The 19,521-nt window shown below is 59.7% G+C and overlaps 1 protein-coding gene across 1 annotated transcript in view; it reads right to left on the bottom strand.

Annotated features, from left to right (window-relative positions):
- Positions 1–19,058, bottom strand: part of DLGAP3 (DLG associated protein 3) — a 28,538-nt gene extending 9,480 nt beyond the window's left edge. Inside the window, exons 1-4 of the mRNA XM_077837858.1 lie at positions 18,045–19,058; positions 5,043–5,248; positions 2,974–3,088; positions 757–991 (exon numbers count right to left, since the gene is read on the bottom strand). Coding sequence (XP_077693984.1) covers positions 757–991; positions 2,974–3,088; positions 5,043–5,248; positions 18,045–19,058 — 1,570 coding nt within the window. The remainder of the gene's footprint in view (positions 1–756; positions 992–2,973; positions 3,089–5,042; positions 5,249–18,044) is intronic.
- Positions 19,059–19,521: the final 463 nt, after the last annotated feature.

The raw sequence follows: 19,521 nt of genomic DNA, 5'->3' as shown, positions 1-19,521 counted from the left end.
AGGAGGGGAAACCCGAAATAAATGCAGAGAGGAAGGTGGAGACCAGGCAGGAGGATTGATGGACAGACAGACAGATAGGGCTGTTGGCTGGCTGGAGCGATGCCCAGTCGGACACACTTAGCATCCCCCAGGGCCAGCCACACGAGCTGCCACCTCAGTGAGGACGATGTTTCCAGCCGGCCAGAGAACTGCCCTGGGGCTGGCAGCACCCACAGCCTCACGGCGGGTGAGCCCACGGGCAGCTGAGCCCGGCCCTTGGAGGGCATCCCAGAAAGCCGTTCAAGATGGCAGCAAAGTGCGGCAGTGGGAAGCTGGAGTGGTGACCCCACTGGGTGCCATCTATGGGAAGGGGGAGGTAGGTGGGCAGGTCCCTCTACGGGGAGGTGGGGGAAGTCCCTCTATGGGAAGGGGTTGGCAGGGGGGTCCCTATGTGGGAAGAGGCAGGAGTTGATGGGGGTCCTTCTGTGGGAAGGGGAGGGATTGGTGTGGGGGGTCCCAACATGAGACGGGAGAGGGTATGAAGGGGGTCCCGCATGGGAAGGGGGAGGGGCTGGTGGGGGGGTCTCTGTGGAAAGGGGGAGGGGCTGGCAGGAGGTGTGGGAAGGGGAGAGGCGCTCCGGGGGGGTCCCTCTGTGGGAAGGGGCTGGGGTGGGTGTGAGGACCCTCTGGGTCCCGGCAGGATTGCCCACCCCGCCCACCCCTGCACGAGTGAAGGGCCCCTGGGAGCAGCGCCATGGGGCAGGGGCTGGGACTCACAGGTGCTGGGCTTCAGGATGCTGCTGGTGATGGCTGGCCTGGGCGGGATGGACATGGAGAAGAGCGAGAGGCAGTCGTCGTCCTGCGAGCAGCCCGCCTGGATGGCTCGCAGGTAGCTGTGGCTCCGCATGCGGAAGCAGCCCGGCAGGTCCAGCGCCTCCACGGCCTGGGACTCCACCTCGCCAAAGACGGACTCGCAGACCGCCTCAAACTGGTGGTTCAGCTCCTCGTTGATCTGAGGGGAGAGTGGGGCAGATGAGGGGCCTGGGCAGCTCTGACAGGGTCCAGCGCCCCCCGCTCCATCCTCCATGGAGATACCAGAGGGGCTACAGGGAACAACTCGCCCTGGCCCCCGCTGGTGGCTCAAGGACTAGAGATGATACTGATATATCGGCCGGCACAGCGAGGGCCCTGCATCCACCCCTCCCTAGTCACCCAGGCCCTTCGACTCCAGCCAGCCAGTTCCCTCCCCCTGGCTGGATTCGACCCAGCAACCTAGAGAGGAAAGTCTGCCAGTCCCATTGCCAGGCTCCCGCCAACTGCCAGGATCTCTCCCCTCTGCTGCAGCTCTTGAGCCCTGGTACCAGGCAGCTACTTCCTCTGGTGCACGAGAATCTGCCATGAGGGAAAGGCCCGACTGATCATGCCGGGCTTTATTTCAGCGCAGGTGCTGCCTGGAGCCCAGCCGTGACCCACTGAGGGGGAGGCGACTCCCAGTCAGGGTTTCCATCCATTGCAGCATGTCCCTGGCGCACCTAGAAGGTCTCTCTCTACCTCTGCTCTTGACAGAGAGCAGGCAGACATCACTGCCCAAATCCTGGTGCCAGGCCCAGGAGTTAGCACTGTGACAGCAGGGAGCCCTGGGGTTTGCTGGGGAAAAGCGGCACTGAGACAGTCATCCAAATTCAAACCCATTTTTGAAGGGAGGCGAAGTCTGTCCGGGCAGCACTGAGAGAAGCAGCACCGGGATTACGGGAGAGACAAGCTCTTCCCTAGATGTTAGTAGCCAGGCCTGGCACAACCAAGAGGTTCAGAGAAGCTTCCGAACCTTTGGGGAAGCTTATCCAAACCAACTCCGAATTATCACAGCACTACACTCCAGTTACTCTTTGGTGCTGGATGGCTCAGGGAGACGGTAATAGGGGCCAGGGGAGCCTTGCGCTACTAGGTCGTTGGTTTGAATCCAGTTCAAGTCACGAGTGTCCTCCAAAATCATTAGCACCTGGTGCTTGTTTGATGCCTTCTATGAGATGTATCAGTGGGAGAGAAAACCTCGGCTGGCGAAAAATGTGGAGCTCAGCTTGGCAGAGAGGCTAACAGGTGAAAGGGCCCCGGAGGCTGATATCCCCTCACCTCTTCTGCAGGGACTCAAGATTGTAGTGCTTTGGAAGGGCAGCCTGGGGCAGCTTACCTGGCCACTGTCCGGGCTGCACCCTTCCTACAGACGCATCAGTTGGGTACCGGTCCCTGGGGCTAACATGCATGCAGAAGGAGGGGCAGATAAACAGCCTATGCTGGGAGCAGAGAGGAGGGACCGAGAAGAGAGACGCCTCAACACAGGGGCCTCTTGCGGCTAGTCAAGCCTCTGGGAAGACATGAAAGCACTCTGCATCGCCACCAGTGGGAGGGTCCCGGCCGGCCCAGGCAGGGCTGCGGAGGAAAGGCCGGTAGCATGCAGACAGCGCTCTGCATTACTGTATGAGCGGAGAAAGGACAGCGCTGGCCGGACAGGGAGGACAAACAGGCAGCATGTCTGGAGGGGAGCAGAAGCCAAGCCATTGCGGGGAAGGGGCAGAGCCTCGCTGGTGCATGCAGGGAAGCCTGCCGCCTCCCCAAGAATCAGCGTCCCCATGCTGCAGATTAGCACATGCAATGCAGGGGTGGGGGGGGGACTAGCCCCCCGGGGTGGGGGGTCAGGTCTCCATGTGGCACAGAAGGGTCAGTGGAGAGCGGCCAGGCCTGTCCTGCCTCTCGGACACTGCTGCCACTTGGGAACCTTGAGTCCCACGCCCAGCTCCGGATGGCTCCACTCGGCTCCTCGCATGCAGAGCTCTCCTCAGCTCCAGCCACTCATTCAGAAAATCCAGCCCCATGGAGGGTGCTGAGTCCGCCCAAACACCAACCGCCCCCGCACCGAGCATATGAACTCCAGCAACTGAGGGCACAGGACAGTCAGGGCATGAGAGCCAGGCACAGAACGGGCGCGGCCCACCTTACCTGGCCGGTGGTGAAAGAGCGTCCATAGCCCTGTCCGCGAGGGTGCATTCTGGGCGGGGTGCAGCAGCTGGGACAGTTACAGATATATGAATCAGAATAGTGCCTACTCGCAAACCTAATGAGAGACAGCGGGGGAAAAAGGATTCGGACCAAAAGCAACACGTTCAAGCGGAGCATTTGGGAACAGCCCAGTGACTGGGCTCCTGTCCGCAGCTGCTGCTGCCCCCTGAACCCGGCAGATCATTGTCCCGCCCCCTACCCGCCCGCCATCCCAACGCGAGCGCCCCACCACCTCTACAATCTCCCCAGGCAGCCCCGGAGCAAGGAGGGGATTCCCGGAGCCCTCCACTTCTGGGTAGGCTGGGCTCACAGAACATCACCCACACCCACAGCACAGGAAGGTGTCGATAAGCAGGGCAGGAGGCAGAGCCATGGTGGCAGTGTGGGGCTGGCAAAGAGGCAAGGCCACTGAGAGAGACAGAGCAGGTTAACCAGCAGGTGTGTCCTTACCTGGGCCACCAACACCTGAGAGCACTACAGCCTTGTCGACACAGGGACTGGTGTGATCCCCTAACACAGCACAATGTACACCAGCCCGGTGCACTCTGCAACAGTGCAAACTCCTACTGCAGGCCTGATTTACACCACTCTAGTGCAATGGTGCAAACCTCTAATTTAAACACAATTTGCACCAGTCCAGCATAATTGACACCTAATGTGGACATAATTGACACCAGTCCAGCATAATTGACACTAGTGCAAACTCTTGATACAAACACTGTTTTCACCAGTGCACAACGATTTACGCCAGTGCAAACCCCTAGTCTAAACACTGCAGCGTAATTTGCACTATTGCAGTTGACCCCAGTAACCCTCCTCTTTTCCCTGCCCCATTCCCGCAACAGAGATAAACTGCACCAATGTGAAATCCCCCTGTGCTGGTGCAAACGGTGTTTGCATCCCTGTTAGCCAGGGATTTTCAGCTGTGGCTAAAATCCCAGCATAGACAAGACCCAACCCTGAGAGAGTCCAACAGTTCAAACTTTCTATGAACTCCAATACAGTTTATTTTACCTTTGGGGTTTCACTCACTGTCCTGGTTTCGCAGATCTGCATGCACAAAAATGCCCAGACACTTGTGCACCCAAGCCCCGATCCTGCAATCAGATCCCCTCATGTGCACCCTGCACCCACACAGAACCTTCCAGAACTCAGTCTGTGCCCACTGATCCAAGCACAGGATCGGGCCCTTATATGCAAATGCAGCTGCAGTAATTGCACATGCAAATGTCCACATAAGCTGGGTATCATCTGTGCGCACATTTAGCAGAGCCACCCAATCAAACCCACAGGCGTTTTGAACAAGCGTTTCTGAACATCTGGATCCTCTGAATATAGACTGAACATCTGCATTTCTTGTTTATGGCAGCCCTGCAAAACTGATCATTTCCCAGTGCAAAATCTACTCACTAGCACTCATGGAAGACAAAGAAAATTGAAAGATTTTAATTGCCTGGAAATTCTCCCCCACGCCCCGCTCTCCCAGACCGAAAGATCTACGGGGCAGGGACTTTCTCCTTTGATGCGTATGTGCAGCGCCTAGCACAATGGCGTGCAATCACGATCAGGGTCTTTGGGCACTACCTTAGTACACATAATAAAGAATAAATACAGTGGGCGAGTCGAATTTTTCAGTTTCATACTCAAATGTCCCAGCACTAACCTGAGCCTAGGATGTTGAAGTTGCCAATCTGCAGGGGGGTGGGATGCGTGGGAAGGTTGCTGAAATCCATGGTTCTATGGAGTTTCACTTTTTAAAAAATAAGCTGTGTATTTTAGCCTGGATTCCCTGCCAGAGAACCCTTCTCTCACTAAAGCCTAACTAAAGCAACACCCAAGTCCCTGCACCCACCGTCCCAACATCCTTCCCCGACCGTCCCTCCCCAACCCTGCATCCACCGCCCCAGCATCCTCTCCCCAAGCCCCACCTCCCTGCCCCCTGCCCCTCTCCAAGCCTGCATCCCCAAAGGAGGTTCATAGCAGGCCTGGCGCCTCAGGCCCTCTCTTACTTGGTCCTGGCCTGGTCTACACTGGAGGAGCGGCGGTAGCCGTCTCGCCGGGACAAGCCCTTGGGAGACACCTTGGCGCTGGCCTCCGAGTCACCGCTGTCATCGTCCCCCATGGCCTTGATGTAGCTGCCGCTCCGCATCCGCCGGCAGGGGATCTCGCCGTCCTTCCCCACCGCTGGGTAGCTGCTCCACTCGTCCTGCGGCACCTGCAGCGAGGACAGCCCCATGGAGAGGGGTCAGGTCAGGGAGCCCAGGGCCGTGGAGCGTGCATGGGGGCAGAGACGACACGTAACGGCTGATAGTGGTGGGAGGGCACAATTTAAAGGTTCTGGTTGTGCGCAGTGGGGGTTCCTGGTAGAAATCTGGGGGGGGGGGGGTGACCCCATGTAACCCACCCACGCGTCGTCTCTCTGTGGTGGTGGAGCAGACTCAGACATCCACCCCATGGGGACACTGGGGAGACGTGACACTAGGACAGAGACGCTAGAGAGCCCGAAGGACCCACAGGGTCTGTCTGTGTCCAACAGCTTGACAAGAATCCTCTTTATAGCCATTACAGACAGGGCCTCTCTCCCCTGCTGGCTGCAGGGTCCACTCCCCATTAGCCACTGGGAGCACCACACTAGGGAGGGGCAAACCATCCTGTCCCCAAGAGGAACCATCCCTTTCCCCATTCCTCCCAGCAGCCCACAGCTCAGACCCGAGCCCCAAAGTCTAGGGCACCAGATCTGAACTCCAAAGCCCAGGGCTCCTGGCCTTGCAGGATTTGATTCAGCCTGTCTCTGCCCCAAACTGGGTCAGCAGAGTTTGGTTCACTCCCCTCCTCGCTTCCTCTGCTTTCCAGTGGGGCCGCGTTCCAGCAGGGACAAAATTGTGTGAAATGGGCTGTTCCCCTGCTGATGAACCACAAATTTCCTGCTCTGACGGCTGCTCCAGCCTGGCTTGGGCTCTGCTCAGGGGTTCCTGGAGCTGGCAGAAGCATCTGATCTTCTGGGCGCCCCGTGAGCCTTCTGCGGCTCAGCCCCCACCACCCCGCCTTTCCCTTTGCAAAGGGAAAGTGGATTCGGCATCCCCATGTCTGCCAGGCTGGGGTTCCTTTCGCTGTCAGGTGCCGCTCACAACGACAGGAGCTGACGACCCAGCACGGCACGGCTGGGGTGCTGTTTGGGCTCAGAACCTGCCCCAAACTCCCAAACAAAGGCCAGCTGGCCTGGACAAGCTCAGTGCCCTCAGAGAGAGAGCCTTGTTTCTCTCCTTACCCCTGACAGCCTCCGCGCTCACAATGGTGCCGGCACCCTGGCGTCCTTACCAGGTTCCGGTATGCCCCGGGCTATGAATCATAGAATATCAGGGTTGGAAGGGACCTCAGGAGGTCAACTAGTTCAACACCCTGCTCAAAGCAAGACCTAATCCCCCAGCTAAATCATCCCAGCCAGCGCTTTGTCAAGCCTGACCTTAAAAACCTCTAAGGAAGGAGATTCCACCACCTCCCTAGGGAACCCATTCCAGTGCTTCACCACCCTCCTATGAGCACAAGAGCAAAGCAGCTGGCAGGGAACCAGAGACCCGAACAGACAGAGGTGCCTCTCCGGCCACTCAGAGGGAACATGGGAATGACAGCGGGTCCATTTACCGCATCTCTCGCTCTCCTGCCACATTCCCACTCAGGTAGCCAGGGCTGGGAAGGCGAGCGAGTGGGGAGGGGGCCAGGAGAACCTGGCCATCCCCTCCCGCAGCCTGGGTGAATGATCATTTTGTTGTCATTCACAGTTTCCTTCCCCTGGGAAAAAGGAAGAGCTAATTAGCTTTTAATTGGTAAAGGGTGACCTATCGTGGAACCCAGGCAGCGGGGCTGGCCGCCGGCACTAATCCAGGCATTAAATGGTTAAACACCCATGGCCGCCACTTGGGAAGGGAGCTGGCAAAAGCCTGTGGGTCGGGGAGAGAGGGGTGTTTGCACCCTCCCAGCCAGAGGGGGTGGGAGCCTGGCGCCATCTTGTATTGCGCACACACCAAGGAACTGGAATCGGGGCTGGCACCGGGTTTGATCCAAAATCCAGGGGGGACGATGGGAGATGGGTGAGGCTGGGAGTGGTGCAAAACTTCCAGACTGGGCTGGCCTGGAGCCAGGTGCCATGATGACCAGAGCCCAACGATTGGAGCCGGGAGGGCTTTGGATAAATGTTTGTGTGTGTTTGCGTGCAAGTGTACCTGAGCACGAATGTAGGTGTATCTGAGCGTGAGTGTACCTGTGTGCAAGTGTGGAGCAGTTTGGGATGTCCCATTGCACAGGAGCAGTTTCATTGTGGGGCTGTTTCCGGCGCTGGAGATTTCTTTGGGCTGGGCCAGTCTGGGTTCTGGAGATATGTGGGAATATGGACATTTTGGGGGCGAGCCGTGTCAATGCATCCATGGAGACCTTCTGGCAGGAGACGAGCAGAGGGCGGCTCTGGGGCTGTCCTGGGGCGACTGGCCCTACTGTTGGCTTTGTTTGTTTCCAAGAAGCACAATTCTGCCTCATGCTGCTGGGGCTTCTTAGCCGAAACCTCAGAGCCTCCAGTGCTCCTGGGGCGGGGGCTTCTTCTGCAGAGCAGAGCAGTCCAGGAGAGGGCTGCTCCGGTCAGAGCCGTAGGGACAGGTGCCCAGACAGCGTTCGGGAAGCAGACAGCCCAAGGGGTGCGTCAGCCAGCTGAGACAGGCCGCAATCAATTGCTCAAGGCTGGGCCAGGGAAGAGCTGATGAGCCAATGTTGGAGAATCCCTTCGTTCCTCTCGGTCCAGCCGACGAGTGAGCTGCAGGTCGCGCAGATGGGCCAGAGACGGGGAGTGACAGCTGAGCTAACCAGCATGGAAACCGGCCAGCAGCCCTGCATAGGCTCCAGCGCCAGCCATGCGACTCCCCGTTCCTGGGGGCCGCGGCAGAGCCAGGGGAATCCCTGGCCAGAGCGGCTCAGCCCAACGAGATCAAACCTGAGGCAGGGCCAAGGAAGCGCCTGGGAATTTCGTTTTCCCACAGTCCTCTCTGCTGCCTCCCCTGCCTGGAACCCAGCTGGCCACCACCACGGGAAGAGGGGGCAGCTCCAGCCACCAGAAGCCTTCGATACTGGTTATGACAGAGCCATGCCCCAACAGGAAGGCGGGAACTTTTGTGCCCGGCATGCCCGGACCACCCCGGTCACATGCGTACCCGCGAGCAAAACACACCGTCAACGAACCCGAGCTGAGCACAACCTTGGAGGCTGCTATAGCACCCCTCATCCCCAAGGCTGCCAGGCGCTGCTGAAATGCAGCCACTGGGGCTGGGGCCTGGAAGAGTGAGACCCACTGCCCCATTGCATTGCGGGAGAGCAGCTCTGCACCCTCCTACACCAGCCTGAAACTGGAGTGGCCCCACTGAAGCCCAGTGGAGACACCCCGGATTTACAGCAGCACGAGAGCCGAACGTGGCCCTTCCCGGCCCCACAGATCAGCCAGGGCGTCCGTTTCCCACACCGCAGCATGGAGTGGTGCGCACAGGCTAACTCACGGGTGTAAATCCAGTGTAGCTCAGCTAAAGCCAGTGGAGTTGCTATGGATTTACATCAGCATAACTGAGGGCAAGATTTGGCCCGAAGTATCTCCTGTCCCTTGGAATGACACCAGGGTGGGGCAACCCTGCTGGGATTCCCCAGAGCGCTGGGCAGGCTCCTGACCGGCTTCCTCTCAGACTCAGAACAGCAGAAAGGGACCAGCACGGGGACAGGGTCTGGCCCCAGAGATCTCACACGCACAGGTGCCAACGTGCACAGGCCCACTCCCACCCTCTCCCCCCTCCCCATCCCCTTGGCAGCGTGGGCCAGGCGCCTCTACCATGGAGAGGCTGGAGCTGGGCCCACGGCAGGAGGGGAGGCCCGGCGCTGATGGGCTGGTTAGGAAGGCAGATCATTTACATTTTTCCAATCTGTGCTAAGTGGTGCGGAACAAACAGCAGCGTTGCTCAGCTAAGAGCCAGGAAGACAGGCCCCGCGAGGGGTGCGGGACACGCACGCCCACAGGCCTGATTTTTCAATCACAGCTCCTCAGGCGGCAGCAGGTGAAGACTCCTAGACCTGGCCCAGGAGCCATGTGTGAGCTGAGGGCAGAGCCTCAGTTTCCCCTTCAGACTGGGAGGCCTCAGACCAGGGCGACTTCTGCTCTGCCTCTGGGACGGCAACACTGGCTGTCCAACAGGCACATGTGGGCAGGGCAGGAGAGGGCGGAGGGGGTGCGGTGGCAGGGCTGGAGCTGGGGAACGCAGGCCCTGGGGGTTGCACTTTGGGAGCCAGGGAGCTCTGTGAGGGCCTGTGAGGTGCACGCTACAGAGCAGGCCTGGGGAGGACTCCTGACGGGCTGCACTGGGACTCCAAGGCTGGAGGTAGCCCAGGGCCCGGACGGAGCTGTAAGCCCTGGCCAGGTCATGTCACCAGCTGCAGGCCCAGGCAAGGTGGGGTGCACGGGTGAGGTGGGTGCTTTGGGATTCGGAGAGCCCCTGCCCTGTTAAGCTGCACGCCTGCAGCATGCCACTGGGGCCTGGGAGCAGAGCCAGCTCACTCCCCATGTGCTCTCTGCACACGGGATGGGACAGGAGCCATGGCCTCAGAGTAGCCTGGCCATCTGACAGTGAGCGATTGATAGAGCCAGGGAGAGCACGGGCCGGCGCTAGGCAAGTTTCCCTTCAGCTCTGCCGCTGCATCTCAATCCTGACCCACAGCCCGTCTCCCACCCAGCTCTGCCGATGCCCCTCAATCCTTATCCGCCACCTCCTCTCTATCCCGGTCCTTGGCACAGCTGGACAATGAAAGATGTGGGGTGGGGTCCTGGCGCTGGAGTGGCAGGACACGCGGCAGGCCAGGATTGAGGGTCAAGGCTGCCCGCAGGAAGGCAACACTCAATCCCTGCCCATGGCATGCCAGGCTCCTAGTCAGCTCCATCTGCCGCCTGCCCAACCCACCCAGAAACATAAGCATGATGAGGAAGAAAACAGAGACTGAGCCCACCTGCAGCGGAAGGGAGCGGGTCTGCCTGCCCTGCCAGCTCCCCGTGGATCACGGCATGGGAAAACCACGCAGCGAAATCCAGCCTACTCCATGGAGAACCCTGACTGGCAAATCCCCTCCATGCCCAGCCACTCCGAGACCCTGGGGAGGAAGCGGTTACCAGTGTAAATGCTCCCACAGGCCGGCTGCCTCCTTCGTGGTCCTGCAGCTACAGCAGTAAGGTTTCAATGGTAGAGATGACTCCATCTCCACTCCACTCTGCGCTCTCCCTGCTATTTCTCAGCTGCCAGGCAGCACGGGGTCCTAGTCAGCCACAGAACAGGGTCACTGGAGTGAGGCCACAAACCTCCCTTTGCTCAGCTGCCCTCAGACGGGAGCAACGTTCAGTTCCTTAGTGGATGGTTTTCAGTGGCTCTGATTATTCCTGGCATTACCGTAGAGCAGCAGTTGTCAAACTATGGGGCAGGCCTCCCCAGGGGGGGCAGGTGAACGTGTCAAGGGAGGCCCAAGCCGTGTGCCTTTTTTGAAGAGCTCCGGATGGCTGGGGCTCGTGCAGAAGGGCTGTGCGGGGATTAAGGGGACAGCTGGAACCCCACTGCTCCAGGGCTGACAGCCAGAGCCCCGCCACCCAGGCTCGGGCTCTCCTTCGGCCTCCCCCAATCCCTCACCCGTATGCAGCAGGGCTCCAGCCGTCAGCCCCAGGGGGGCAGCTGTGACACAGAAGTAAGGGTGGCAATGGGGCACTAAGTCGGCTGTGAAACGTGATATTGACAAATGTCACTTTTCACATTGCCACCCTTACTTCTGCACAGCTGCTGGTAGGGTGCTGCCTTCAGAGCTGGTTGCCCTGGCCAGCAGCCGCTGCTCTCCGCTCTGCCCTCAGAGCTGGGTGGCGATATATGGACTTATAGGTGGGGGCCTAAACGACTACAGACAAAAAGAAGAGGAGCCTGATCGAATAAGTTTGAGAACCACTGTCATAGAACCCAAGGGAGATCGGAGCTCCGTTGTGCTAGGCGCTGTACATACACGTGGTAAACACCTATTGCTAAATAAAGAAACCCAGGGCCTGATTCTGCACAGAGTCATCCCGGTCTCATGCCAGGCAACGCCACTGAGTCCCACATAGGCCTGCAGGGAACCAGATCGGGAGCCTCTTCAGAACCTGTGTACCTGCAAAGCAGGTTAGATGGGTCATGGTTCCAACAGCAGCAGGGTTTCAATGGTCCATGTGGGCCCAATCCCCCCCTTGCCCCGGTGCCACTCCATTGTAGTTACTCCAGATTTACACCAGTAGGAGAACAGAATCTGTCCCCAGTTTGGGCACTCTCTAGTCAGGGGCTGCAGGACATTAGCAGGGAGAGGTGGGGAGTCAGGTGGAAATCTTGAGCTGCTGCTCCCTATGCCTTAGATGTATGGGTCCCGTTGAGCGTGAGCACATGCTCCAGGGCTCTCAGAAGAAGCATGGCTTTGTGGCCAAGGCACCAAACTGGGAAGCAGGTGATGGGGACGCCACAAGCTTTGTGTATGCCCTTGGGTGAGTCTCTCTGCACCCCTGTTCCATAGGGAGAGAATGGTGACCCTCCCCTCCCCCAAAGGGGCCCATGAATGTGGGTGAGGTGCTGGGCCCTATACGGAGACAGAGAGATCCAGCAAAGGACGCTGTGAAGAAGGATTAAGATGCATTTTCACAAACCACCTCTCTCCTGGCCACCCCCGTTGCTCTGTTTTCTCCTCGTTAGAGCTGGGAGCTCATTGATTGGGCCTTTGGAGCTTTGTCTCCCTCGGAGAGCCAAGGACCACGGCTTCTTCTCATTGTTTGTTAGGTTGTGATTAGCAGGAGCACTGGGACTGGGATGTGCAGAGCTGGGGGCCCCGGCGCCGTGGAAGCCGGCTGCACCAGCTGGCATAATCCTGTCCCCTTTTTAAATAAAAGCCTTTTGCTTTGTGCCTTTGGAGGACAAGGCTATTACAGCCCGACTCTCCTCTAATCACAAACATCAAGGTGCTGGACCGCCAGGCACTGTGGGAACACTGGGGAGAGCAAAGCCAACGGGGAACAAAGCTGCAGGAAAGAGCCACTTCAGCCTCGCGCTGGTCCAGAGAAGAGTAACATGTAGCTTCCAGCTGGGCTCGCTCTCGGCTGAGTCCTCGTGCCTGACTGCATTGTGAACCTGGGTCTGTGGGGCCGGCCTCGGGACTCGGCGCGTCCACACTGCATTGTGAACCTGGGTCTGTGGGTCCCAGCCTGGGAACTCGGAGCGTCCACACTGCATTGTGAACCTGGGTCTGTGGGGCCCAGCCTGGGGACTCGGAGCGTCCACATTGCATTGTGAACCTGGTTTTACAATTGCAGGACCTGGATCTCAGACCTGCTGACGTGTCCATACTGCACTGCCCAGACCTTCTGACTCAGCTGTGGCTTGAGCTGCATCCATACTGCAAAACGACAGTTGGACCAAGTCTCAGCGGGCCTCAGACTCGGACTCACCCCCTAGCAGGATCCAAGGACCCAGGTCCCGAGTGCTGGCTAACCCAGGTAAGACTGATTTGTGTGTGGATGGAAGGGGGGCTGTGGCTCAAACCCGAGTCAGAGCCCGGGCTCACTGTGCAGGGTAGACATACCCTCAATGGCCTACAAAGCTCACTGCTTGCCCTTTCCCAGCCACAGGGGAGCTGCTATCAAAGAGCCAGTCCTCTTCCCAGAAGCACAGCGACCCCCAGCACCTCCCCTCCCATGAGTTAACCCATGGGTGGATGGTGCCGGCTAGAGCCCCGGCTGAAGCAGGAGAGCAGGCTGGGTGATTCCCAGCACCCAGCCAGCGACTGATAGTGCTGCTCCAAGCCCCTGCTGCAGGGAAGACTCAGGCAGATGCAGAAAGAGTTGCTGGGAGTTCAGCAAGAGGAGGGGCTTCCCTCTGTCGCTGCACGGAGCCAGCTCCCCAGCGTGGCACTAGGGGGCGCTATGCCATCAGCCTTCACGCCATCAGCAGGTCATGGGAAACCCAGGGCTTCAACTTCTGTCCTCAGTATTTAACTCCCATCCCCAAGGGCATCGTCTGGCGATGTCCTCAAGTCCCCTTCTCTATGCCCCCCTCCTACAATCAACTAGGGGAGGGGACGTAATGCTGAGCATCTCCTCCCCCTAGCAGGGGCTGAAAGGTGCACACCCAGATCCTGCTCTGGGGAGGTCCACGGGAGCGCAAGGCCATGTGCAGGAACTGAACCTGTGATCCTCCCACAGCTTTACCAGACCAGCCATCTCAACTTTTTAAACACATGGCACGAGGCGTGGCCCTGTCACCAAGCTGCCACTAGTAACTCCTTGTAGCCGCTGAAAGGTCCCAAACGCCGAGTTGCCAGCCCATCACCCTGGTCTTGGGGCTCCCATAGCACAGAGCAGAGCAAGCAGCTCCACCCTGCCCCTCTGTGCCTTGCCGCTGAGCAGCTCTCAGGAACTGGGGCGGGCTGGGGGATCACTCAGAGGAGCATGAGGCAGAAGCACTGAAGAGCGGAGCTTCCGTAAGGAAGCTGGGACAGGACCCTATGCACATTTGTAACACACTGGACCCGATTCTGCCACCATGGAGAGGGAAACAGGGGGCAGGCTAGGAGGAGCAGGAAGCTGGGAACCAAGCCAGGTCCTGGATCCCATCCCACTCAACCCAAACCCAGAGGAGAGGAGCTCAGTCCCAGGGGATGGTAGACAGCCATGGAGCTACATGCCCAGCTCTCACCACCCGTCACACACGCGGGGTAAGGGCTAGCCCTGGCTCATCACCAAGCTATCTATGCCCCCACCCCCCTCCCGTACAGCTATATCTAGCTAGACATGCAGACCGACTGCCCTTCTGTGGGCAGACACATGCCTATCCACATGCTGTATCTGCCCTTGCTCTGCCCTGGTTCTAGACTCACATTTAAAGGAAGCCTGGGGGGGTGACTCTCTGAACCAGCCATAGGAAAGGCATCCTTTGAAAGCAGCACGACCTGATCCGGACCTCCCACTCCAGCTGCCAAAGCCGGAGGGAGAGGTGGTTTGGCAGAGATAAGCTCTCGGGAAGACATGTTAGGAGGAGGGGAGCTTTCTTTGGAAAGGCGAGCGCTCATTAAAAGCAGCCAACGCCGGCCAGCTGTCAGGGTGCGTGGGTGAAGATGAGCGTTGATCCCACCACTAAGAAGAAGGGCAGAAAACCTCTGTGCCCTTCTCAGCCGGCTCATTCAATCACCCCCTGTCCCCACCGTCTCTGCCTCCCACCTGGTCTCTGTGAGCCCCCCGGCACTAGGGGGCGCTGTGCCGCTGGCCACTTGTGGTCACTGAGGGTCAGCCCCATCACCCTTTTTCCCCTAGTGCTGGGCCGTCCCGTGCAATCCCCTTTCACCTTCCTAAAATCTCCCCTGCTGGCGTTAGTGGGATGCCATATTCCTCGCTTCCTGCCCTACACTCCAACGGCAGCGAGATTGCTACGTGCTATCGGTATGGCAGCACTGCTTAGAGGGAGGGTGACCAGGTGTCTGGTTTTGGACCAGAACACCCAGTCGAAAAGGGACCCTGGCGACGCCGGTCAGCACCGCCAATTGGGCTGTTTAAAGTCCAGTCAGCGGTGCTGCGGCACTAAGGCAGGCTAGTCCCCACCTGTCCTGGCACCGCACTGCGCTCCGGAAGCGGCCAGCGGGTCTGGCTCCTAGGCGGGGGAGCCATGGGGCTCCGTGCGCTGTCCCACCCCGAGCATCAGCTCCGCACTCCCATTGGCTGGGAACCGGCCAATGGGAGCTGGGGGGGCGATGCCTGCGGGCAAGAGCAGCGCATGGAGCCTCCTGCCCCCCACACCCCTGCCTAGGACCCGGACCTGCTGGCTGCTTCCAGGGCATATGCAGGGCAGTGCCAGGACAGGCAGGCAGGCAGCCTGCCTTAGCCCCCCCCCCCCCCCCCACTGTGCCGCTGACCAGGAGTAGCTCGAGGTACGCCCACACCCCAAGCCTGAGCCCCAACCCCAAGCCCCAACCCCCTGCCCCAGCTCTGAGCCCCCACAAACCCAGAGCACCCTCCTGCACTCCATATCCCTCATCCCCAGCCCCACCCCAGAGTCCGCACCCCCAGCCGGAGCCCCCTCCCGCACCCTGAACCCCTCATTTCTGGACCCACACCAGAGCCTGAACCCCCAGTTAGAGCCTTTACTCCCTCCCACACCCCAACCCCCTACCCCAGCCCTGTGAAAGTGAGTGAGGGTGGGGGAGAGCAAGCCACCAACGGAGGGGGAATGTAGTGAGCATGGGGCGGGGCCTCAGGGAAGGGGCGGGGTAGGGTGTTCAATTTTGTACTTAGAGGCTGCAACGAAGCTCAGGGCCCCAGCGTGCCAGGTGCTGTACAGACCTATAGAAAGAGACAGTCCCTGCCCTACAATCTGAATAGACCAGGGGTGGGAGAGCGGAGGCAGTATCACCCCCCTTTCACACCAGGGGAACTGAGGCACAGAGAGGCTAAGCAACATGACCACGGTCACACTGGATGCCTAGGGCAGAGGAGGGAGTTGAACTCCCATTTTCTGACCCCAGCTCAAGCCCTGAAGCACAAGCCCACTCCCCACCTCCCCCAGCCACCTGCTACCCCGAGAACCGTAGCTGCAGGGACAGCCCGGGAGGGAGCCGGGGACACGGACGCCAGACTGGCAAGAGGCTGGGAATCTGCTAAGTGCTCTGGAGCTCACCACAGGCCCAGTCCAGATCAATAAATAATAATTCAGCAGGGGAGCGGGGGACAGAAGCGAGCTGCGCTTGCGGTTAGCAGGAGAGGCAGGCAAGACACCCCTGGAAGTGTGATAAGCCACGGGAGCGGTGGTGGCACATGCCTGCTTGGCAGTGACCTTCCCAAAGTCAGACCCATTTCACCGGGGAACGGCGCTGGACAAACGCGTGCTTTGCAGGGGAAGCAGTGAAGCCTGGTCTTCAGACCAGGAAAACAGGAGTCAGGACTCCTGGGTTCTATTCCTGCCGCTGGCTCTCTGTAGGCCGTACTGTTGTAGCCGGGTTGGTCACAGATATGAGAGAGACAAGGTGGGTGAGGTAATGTCTTTCCTTGGACCAGCTTCTGTGGGTGAGAGAGAGAAGCTTTTGAGCTACACACAGCTCTTCCTCAGGTCTCTCTGAGTGACCTTGGAAAAGTCCCTTTTCCGCTCTGTGCCTCAGTTTCCCAGGGTCCAGCACCACCTACCAAAGCATACCAGGTGTGAGGATTCGCATGGTGCCCTGGCATCCTGGGATGAAACAATGCCAGGATTTGCACATGGTATCACCTTGCAGTGCCCTCACACTAATCTCATCACCCGATGATACCTGGAGGGACCCAGTCATCTCAGGCCCCTTAAATACCCTACGGTCTAGAACAGGGAGATCCCCCCACTGAAACTGGGAGGAGCCAAGACTGATGACCCTAAGTCAGTGCCAGGTCCAGACTGTTTGCCCTTTGCACCACATGGTCACGTGTGGAACAATCCACAGGCCCAATGCAGAGGAAATGTGGGGGAGGCATCACCCCACCACTGATAGCCCTGCAGGCCCTGAGGCTGGGGGAGGAGAGGCAGAGAAGGCTGGCACTGGCTGGGTGTGGTCCTTTCCCTGACAGAAGCACCCCACCCCCACCCCTTGGCAAACCAAAGCCCCAGCCAAGTGGGTCAAAGCAGGGTGGGAGGGGGGGTCGGATTCTGGAGAGCAGGCAGGAAAGAGACTGCCCGCTGCCCACATGGCTGTAGATGGGGTCACACCAAAACCAAGACTGAGCGGCAGGATTGGCACCCAGAGCAAAGTCTTCCAAAGTGTGGGGCACTGGGTGTGTGCGGGGCAGGGGGTTGGCAAGGGTGGGCTATGGGGGTGTGGAAGGCAATGGGAGTGGGGTTGGGTCCAGCCCTGCATAGGGATGGGGGGGCGGATAGTTCAGGCCATTGTTCGGAGTTTGGCTCAGGACCTGGTTCCAGTCTCACCGGTTATGTCGCTGGGAAGCGGGTGACCCTCAGCTGGGGCTTCCTTGTTCCAGCCCAGGAGGGAGCTGGAGGCCAGGACCATCCCGTTTGGACCCACAACCCCAAGCTTCTCTGCATCCCATCCCGGCCTCCCGCCCCGTTCACTCCCGGGCTCTACGTGTACCACGGACTCTAGCCCATAGGTGGCAGCAGCCCACTGGACCTGCAGCTCCGGGAGCCCTGAGTCCTGGGTGTCAGCCACACAGGGACATTCTCCAGCTTTCCACGGTTCACCGCAGCCTAGCGCAGTGAGTCCAGCGCTGTCCACACGCCCCGCCACACAGCTCCCCTGCTGCCACAATGCAGGGCAGGGAGCTTGCCCCTGGGCATCCCATCACAGGCTGGCACAGCAGCCACTGACCACAGCCCGGGGGCATCGTGCTTCTGTGCAACAGCGCACGGCGCTTCAGAGACAACTCCTGGGTTAGGGCCACAGCAACCTGCCCGGCCGGCAGCCCAGCCCAGCACACGGCTGCAGGCTCATAGCGGAGGTTGCAATTCACCATTGCTGAAAGCTGCCTGTGTGCATGGGGGGTCGTTTGCGCGGAGGGGAGAGACGTGTGCGGCGGGGCATCCAGGCCAAAGGAACTGGATTCGTAAGAAGTTCATCCCCAGAACTCCAGCCCAAAAAGAAGAGCCCATGGGTTGGCTCAGCAGAGCAGGGAAGGCCCCTGACAAAGGTCAAGGAGCATCCAGAGACTTGTCTGCGCTGGGGTGTTTTTACCAGGCGTTCCCATTGCTGCAAGCCCTGGTGTAGAAGGGACACCTGCTCTCAGCGCTGCATCTGGCTAGCTCTCTGCAGGGCTGGGAGACGCAGCGCTGATGATGACCGCCCTCTGCGCTAGTGCAGAGTGACTTCCAGACACTGCAACCAGGCTGGATGGGAACCAGCAATCGACTCCTGCAGACTTGACCGCCCTCCCTTCCCGCCCCGCCAACCAAGCCAGCCCTCCCCCCCAGCGCACACCTCACCTGAAGGTAATGGTAGCCTCTGTCTTTGGCTTTTGCCTCCTGCAGTACCAAGGCTTTCTCCTGGCTGCCTCCCGAGCTGGGATATGCCTCCCGGGCTTGGCTGACTGTCATGGTGTGCCAGGCGCTCCTCTTCAGTGTCTGGCCGTCCAGCGACATGGACATGCCGGCGCAGGCCAGGCACTTGCCCTCCCCCCCACTCTTTAGACTCTTCAAGGTCAAGTCTCTGAAGGCACTTTCGGGAGCATCCACGCAGTACTGGGTGCCCTGGTCCACGGCGTGCCGGCCGGACACCAGGTAGCTGCTGTCGCTGTCCAGGTTGTCGTCAGAGCTCCACCAGCCCATCATCTTGGGCCGGTGCCGGGAGTCCAGCTTGCGGTCTTTGCTCTTGCTCCGCTTGCCGTGCCGGGACTGGTGGTGCTGGTGGTGCTGGTGGTACCCATCCCCCCGGCCCTCCATCTTGGTGCCGTTGTACTCCCGCTTGGCCGGGGCCTCCAGGGAGTGGGACTTGGCGAAGAGCTTCTGGACGGAGTGGACCAGGTGGCGAATGCGGCTGGGGCTCTCGCTGCGCTGCTCCGTGGTGCCGGCCCGCTGGTACTGGAGCGTGTGGAAGCCGTCGTGGTGCAGCGGCAGCTGCTTCTCAAACTGGTCCAGCAGGGTGGGGGGCAGGCGGTTGATCTTGCTGGAGGGGTGGGTGGCCGCCATGCACTCGTCGCAGGAGTCATACTGCTGCTGGGTGTGGTGCATCCTGGGGAAGGTGCTGCTGCTGCTGGCAGAGAGCGGCTCGGTCAGGCTCATGGGCCCGGCTGGGCACTCGGCGGGGACCCCCGGGCTCCGAGAGGGGCAGTAGCGGTGATCCAAAGAACAAGGCTCACTGGGGCTGAAGAGGTACGACTGCCTGGATTCCTGGCCGCGGCGGATGTAGTCCAGGGGCTGGTCACAGTCCTCTGGGATGCAGGGACACGGGCGCCCTGTGGAGCTCTGTGATTGGCTGCGCTCCCCATGGTAGCCCTTCATGGTGTCAGAACCTTGCGTGGAACGTCCTCATTCTGCCGGATGATCCCTGCGGGGTCCCCTGCGGAGACAGGACAGACACATTAGCCATCTCCCATCCCTCTGGCACCTGGGCAGGTTTCCGAGCCCCGCGTCTCTTTCCACCTTCAACCTGCCCATGTGGAGAAGGGTCGGTGGCGTCTCTGTACCCACCTTTCTATGTGGGCAGAATGTATGAGCCCGCCCGTCAGCTGGTGTAAGTCAGCACGGCTCCTCTGACTTTGATGGAGCTGCACCCAGCTACACCAGCCAAAGGCCTGGCCCACCGAGTCTAAAAACCCGACCGCACCCGCCAGTCACATCTGAAAGGACGGCGAAGTTATGGGTGCTGAAAAGTGAGCTCCAAGTAAGGCAGGTCTGTGAGCCCAGCCCAAAGTTGTGCTCCCGTGCAGAGCCAGCACAGGACAGACGTTCCATTTCACACAGA

Source organism: Eretmochelys imbricata, chromosome 19, assembly GCF_965152235.1.
Source record: "Eretmochelys imbricata isolate rEreImb1 chromosome 19, rEreImb1.hap1, whole genome shotgun sequence".
Classification (NCBI taxonomy): Eukaryota; Metazoa; Chordata; order Testudines; family Cheloniidae; genus Eretmochelys; species Eretmochelys imbricata.
The sequence above is the reverse complement of the archived record's forward strand: the minus strand, read 5'-3'. Positions and strand labels throughout refer to the sequence as shown.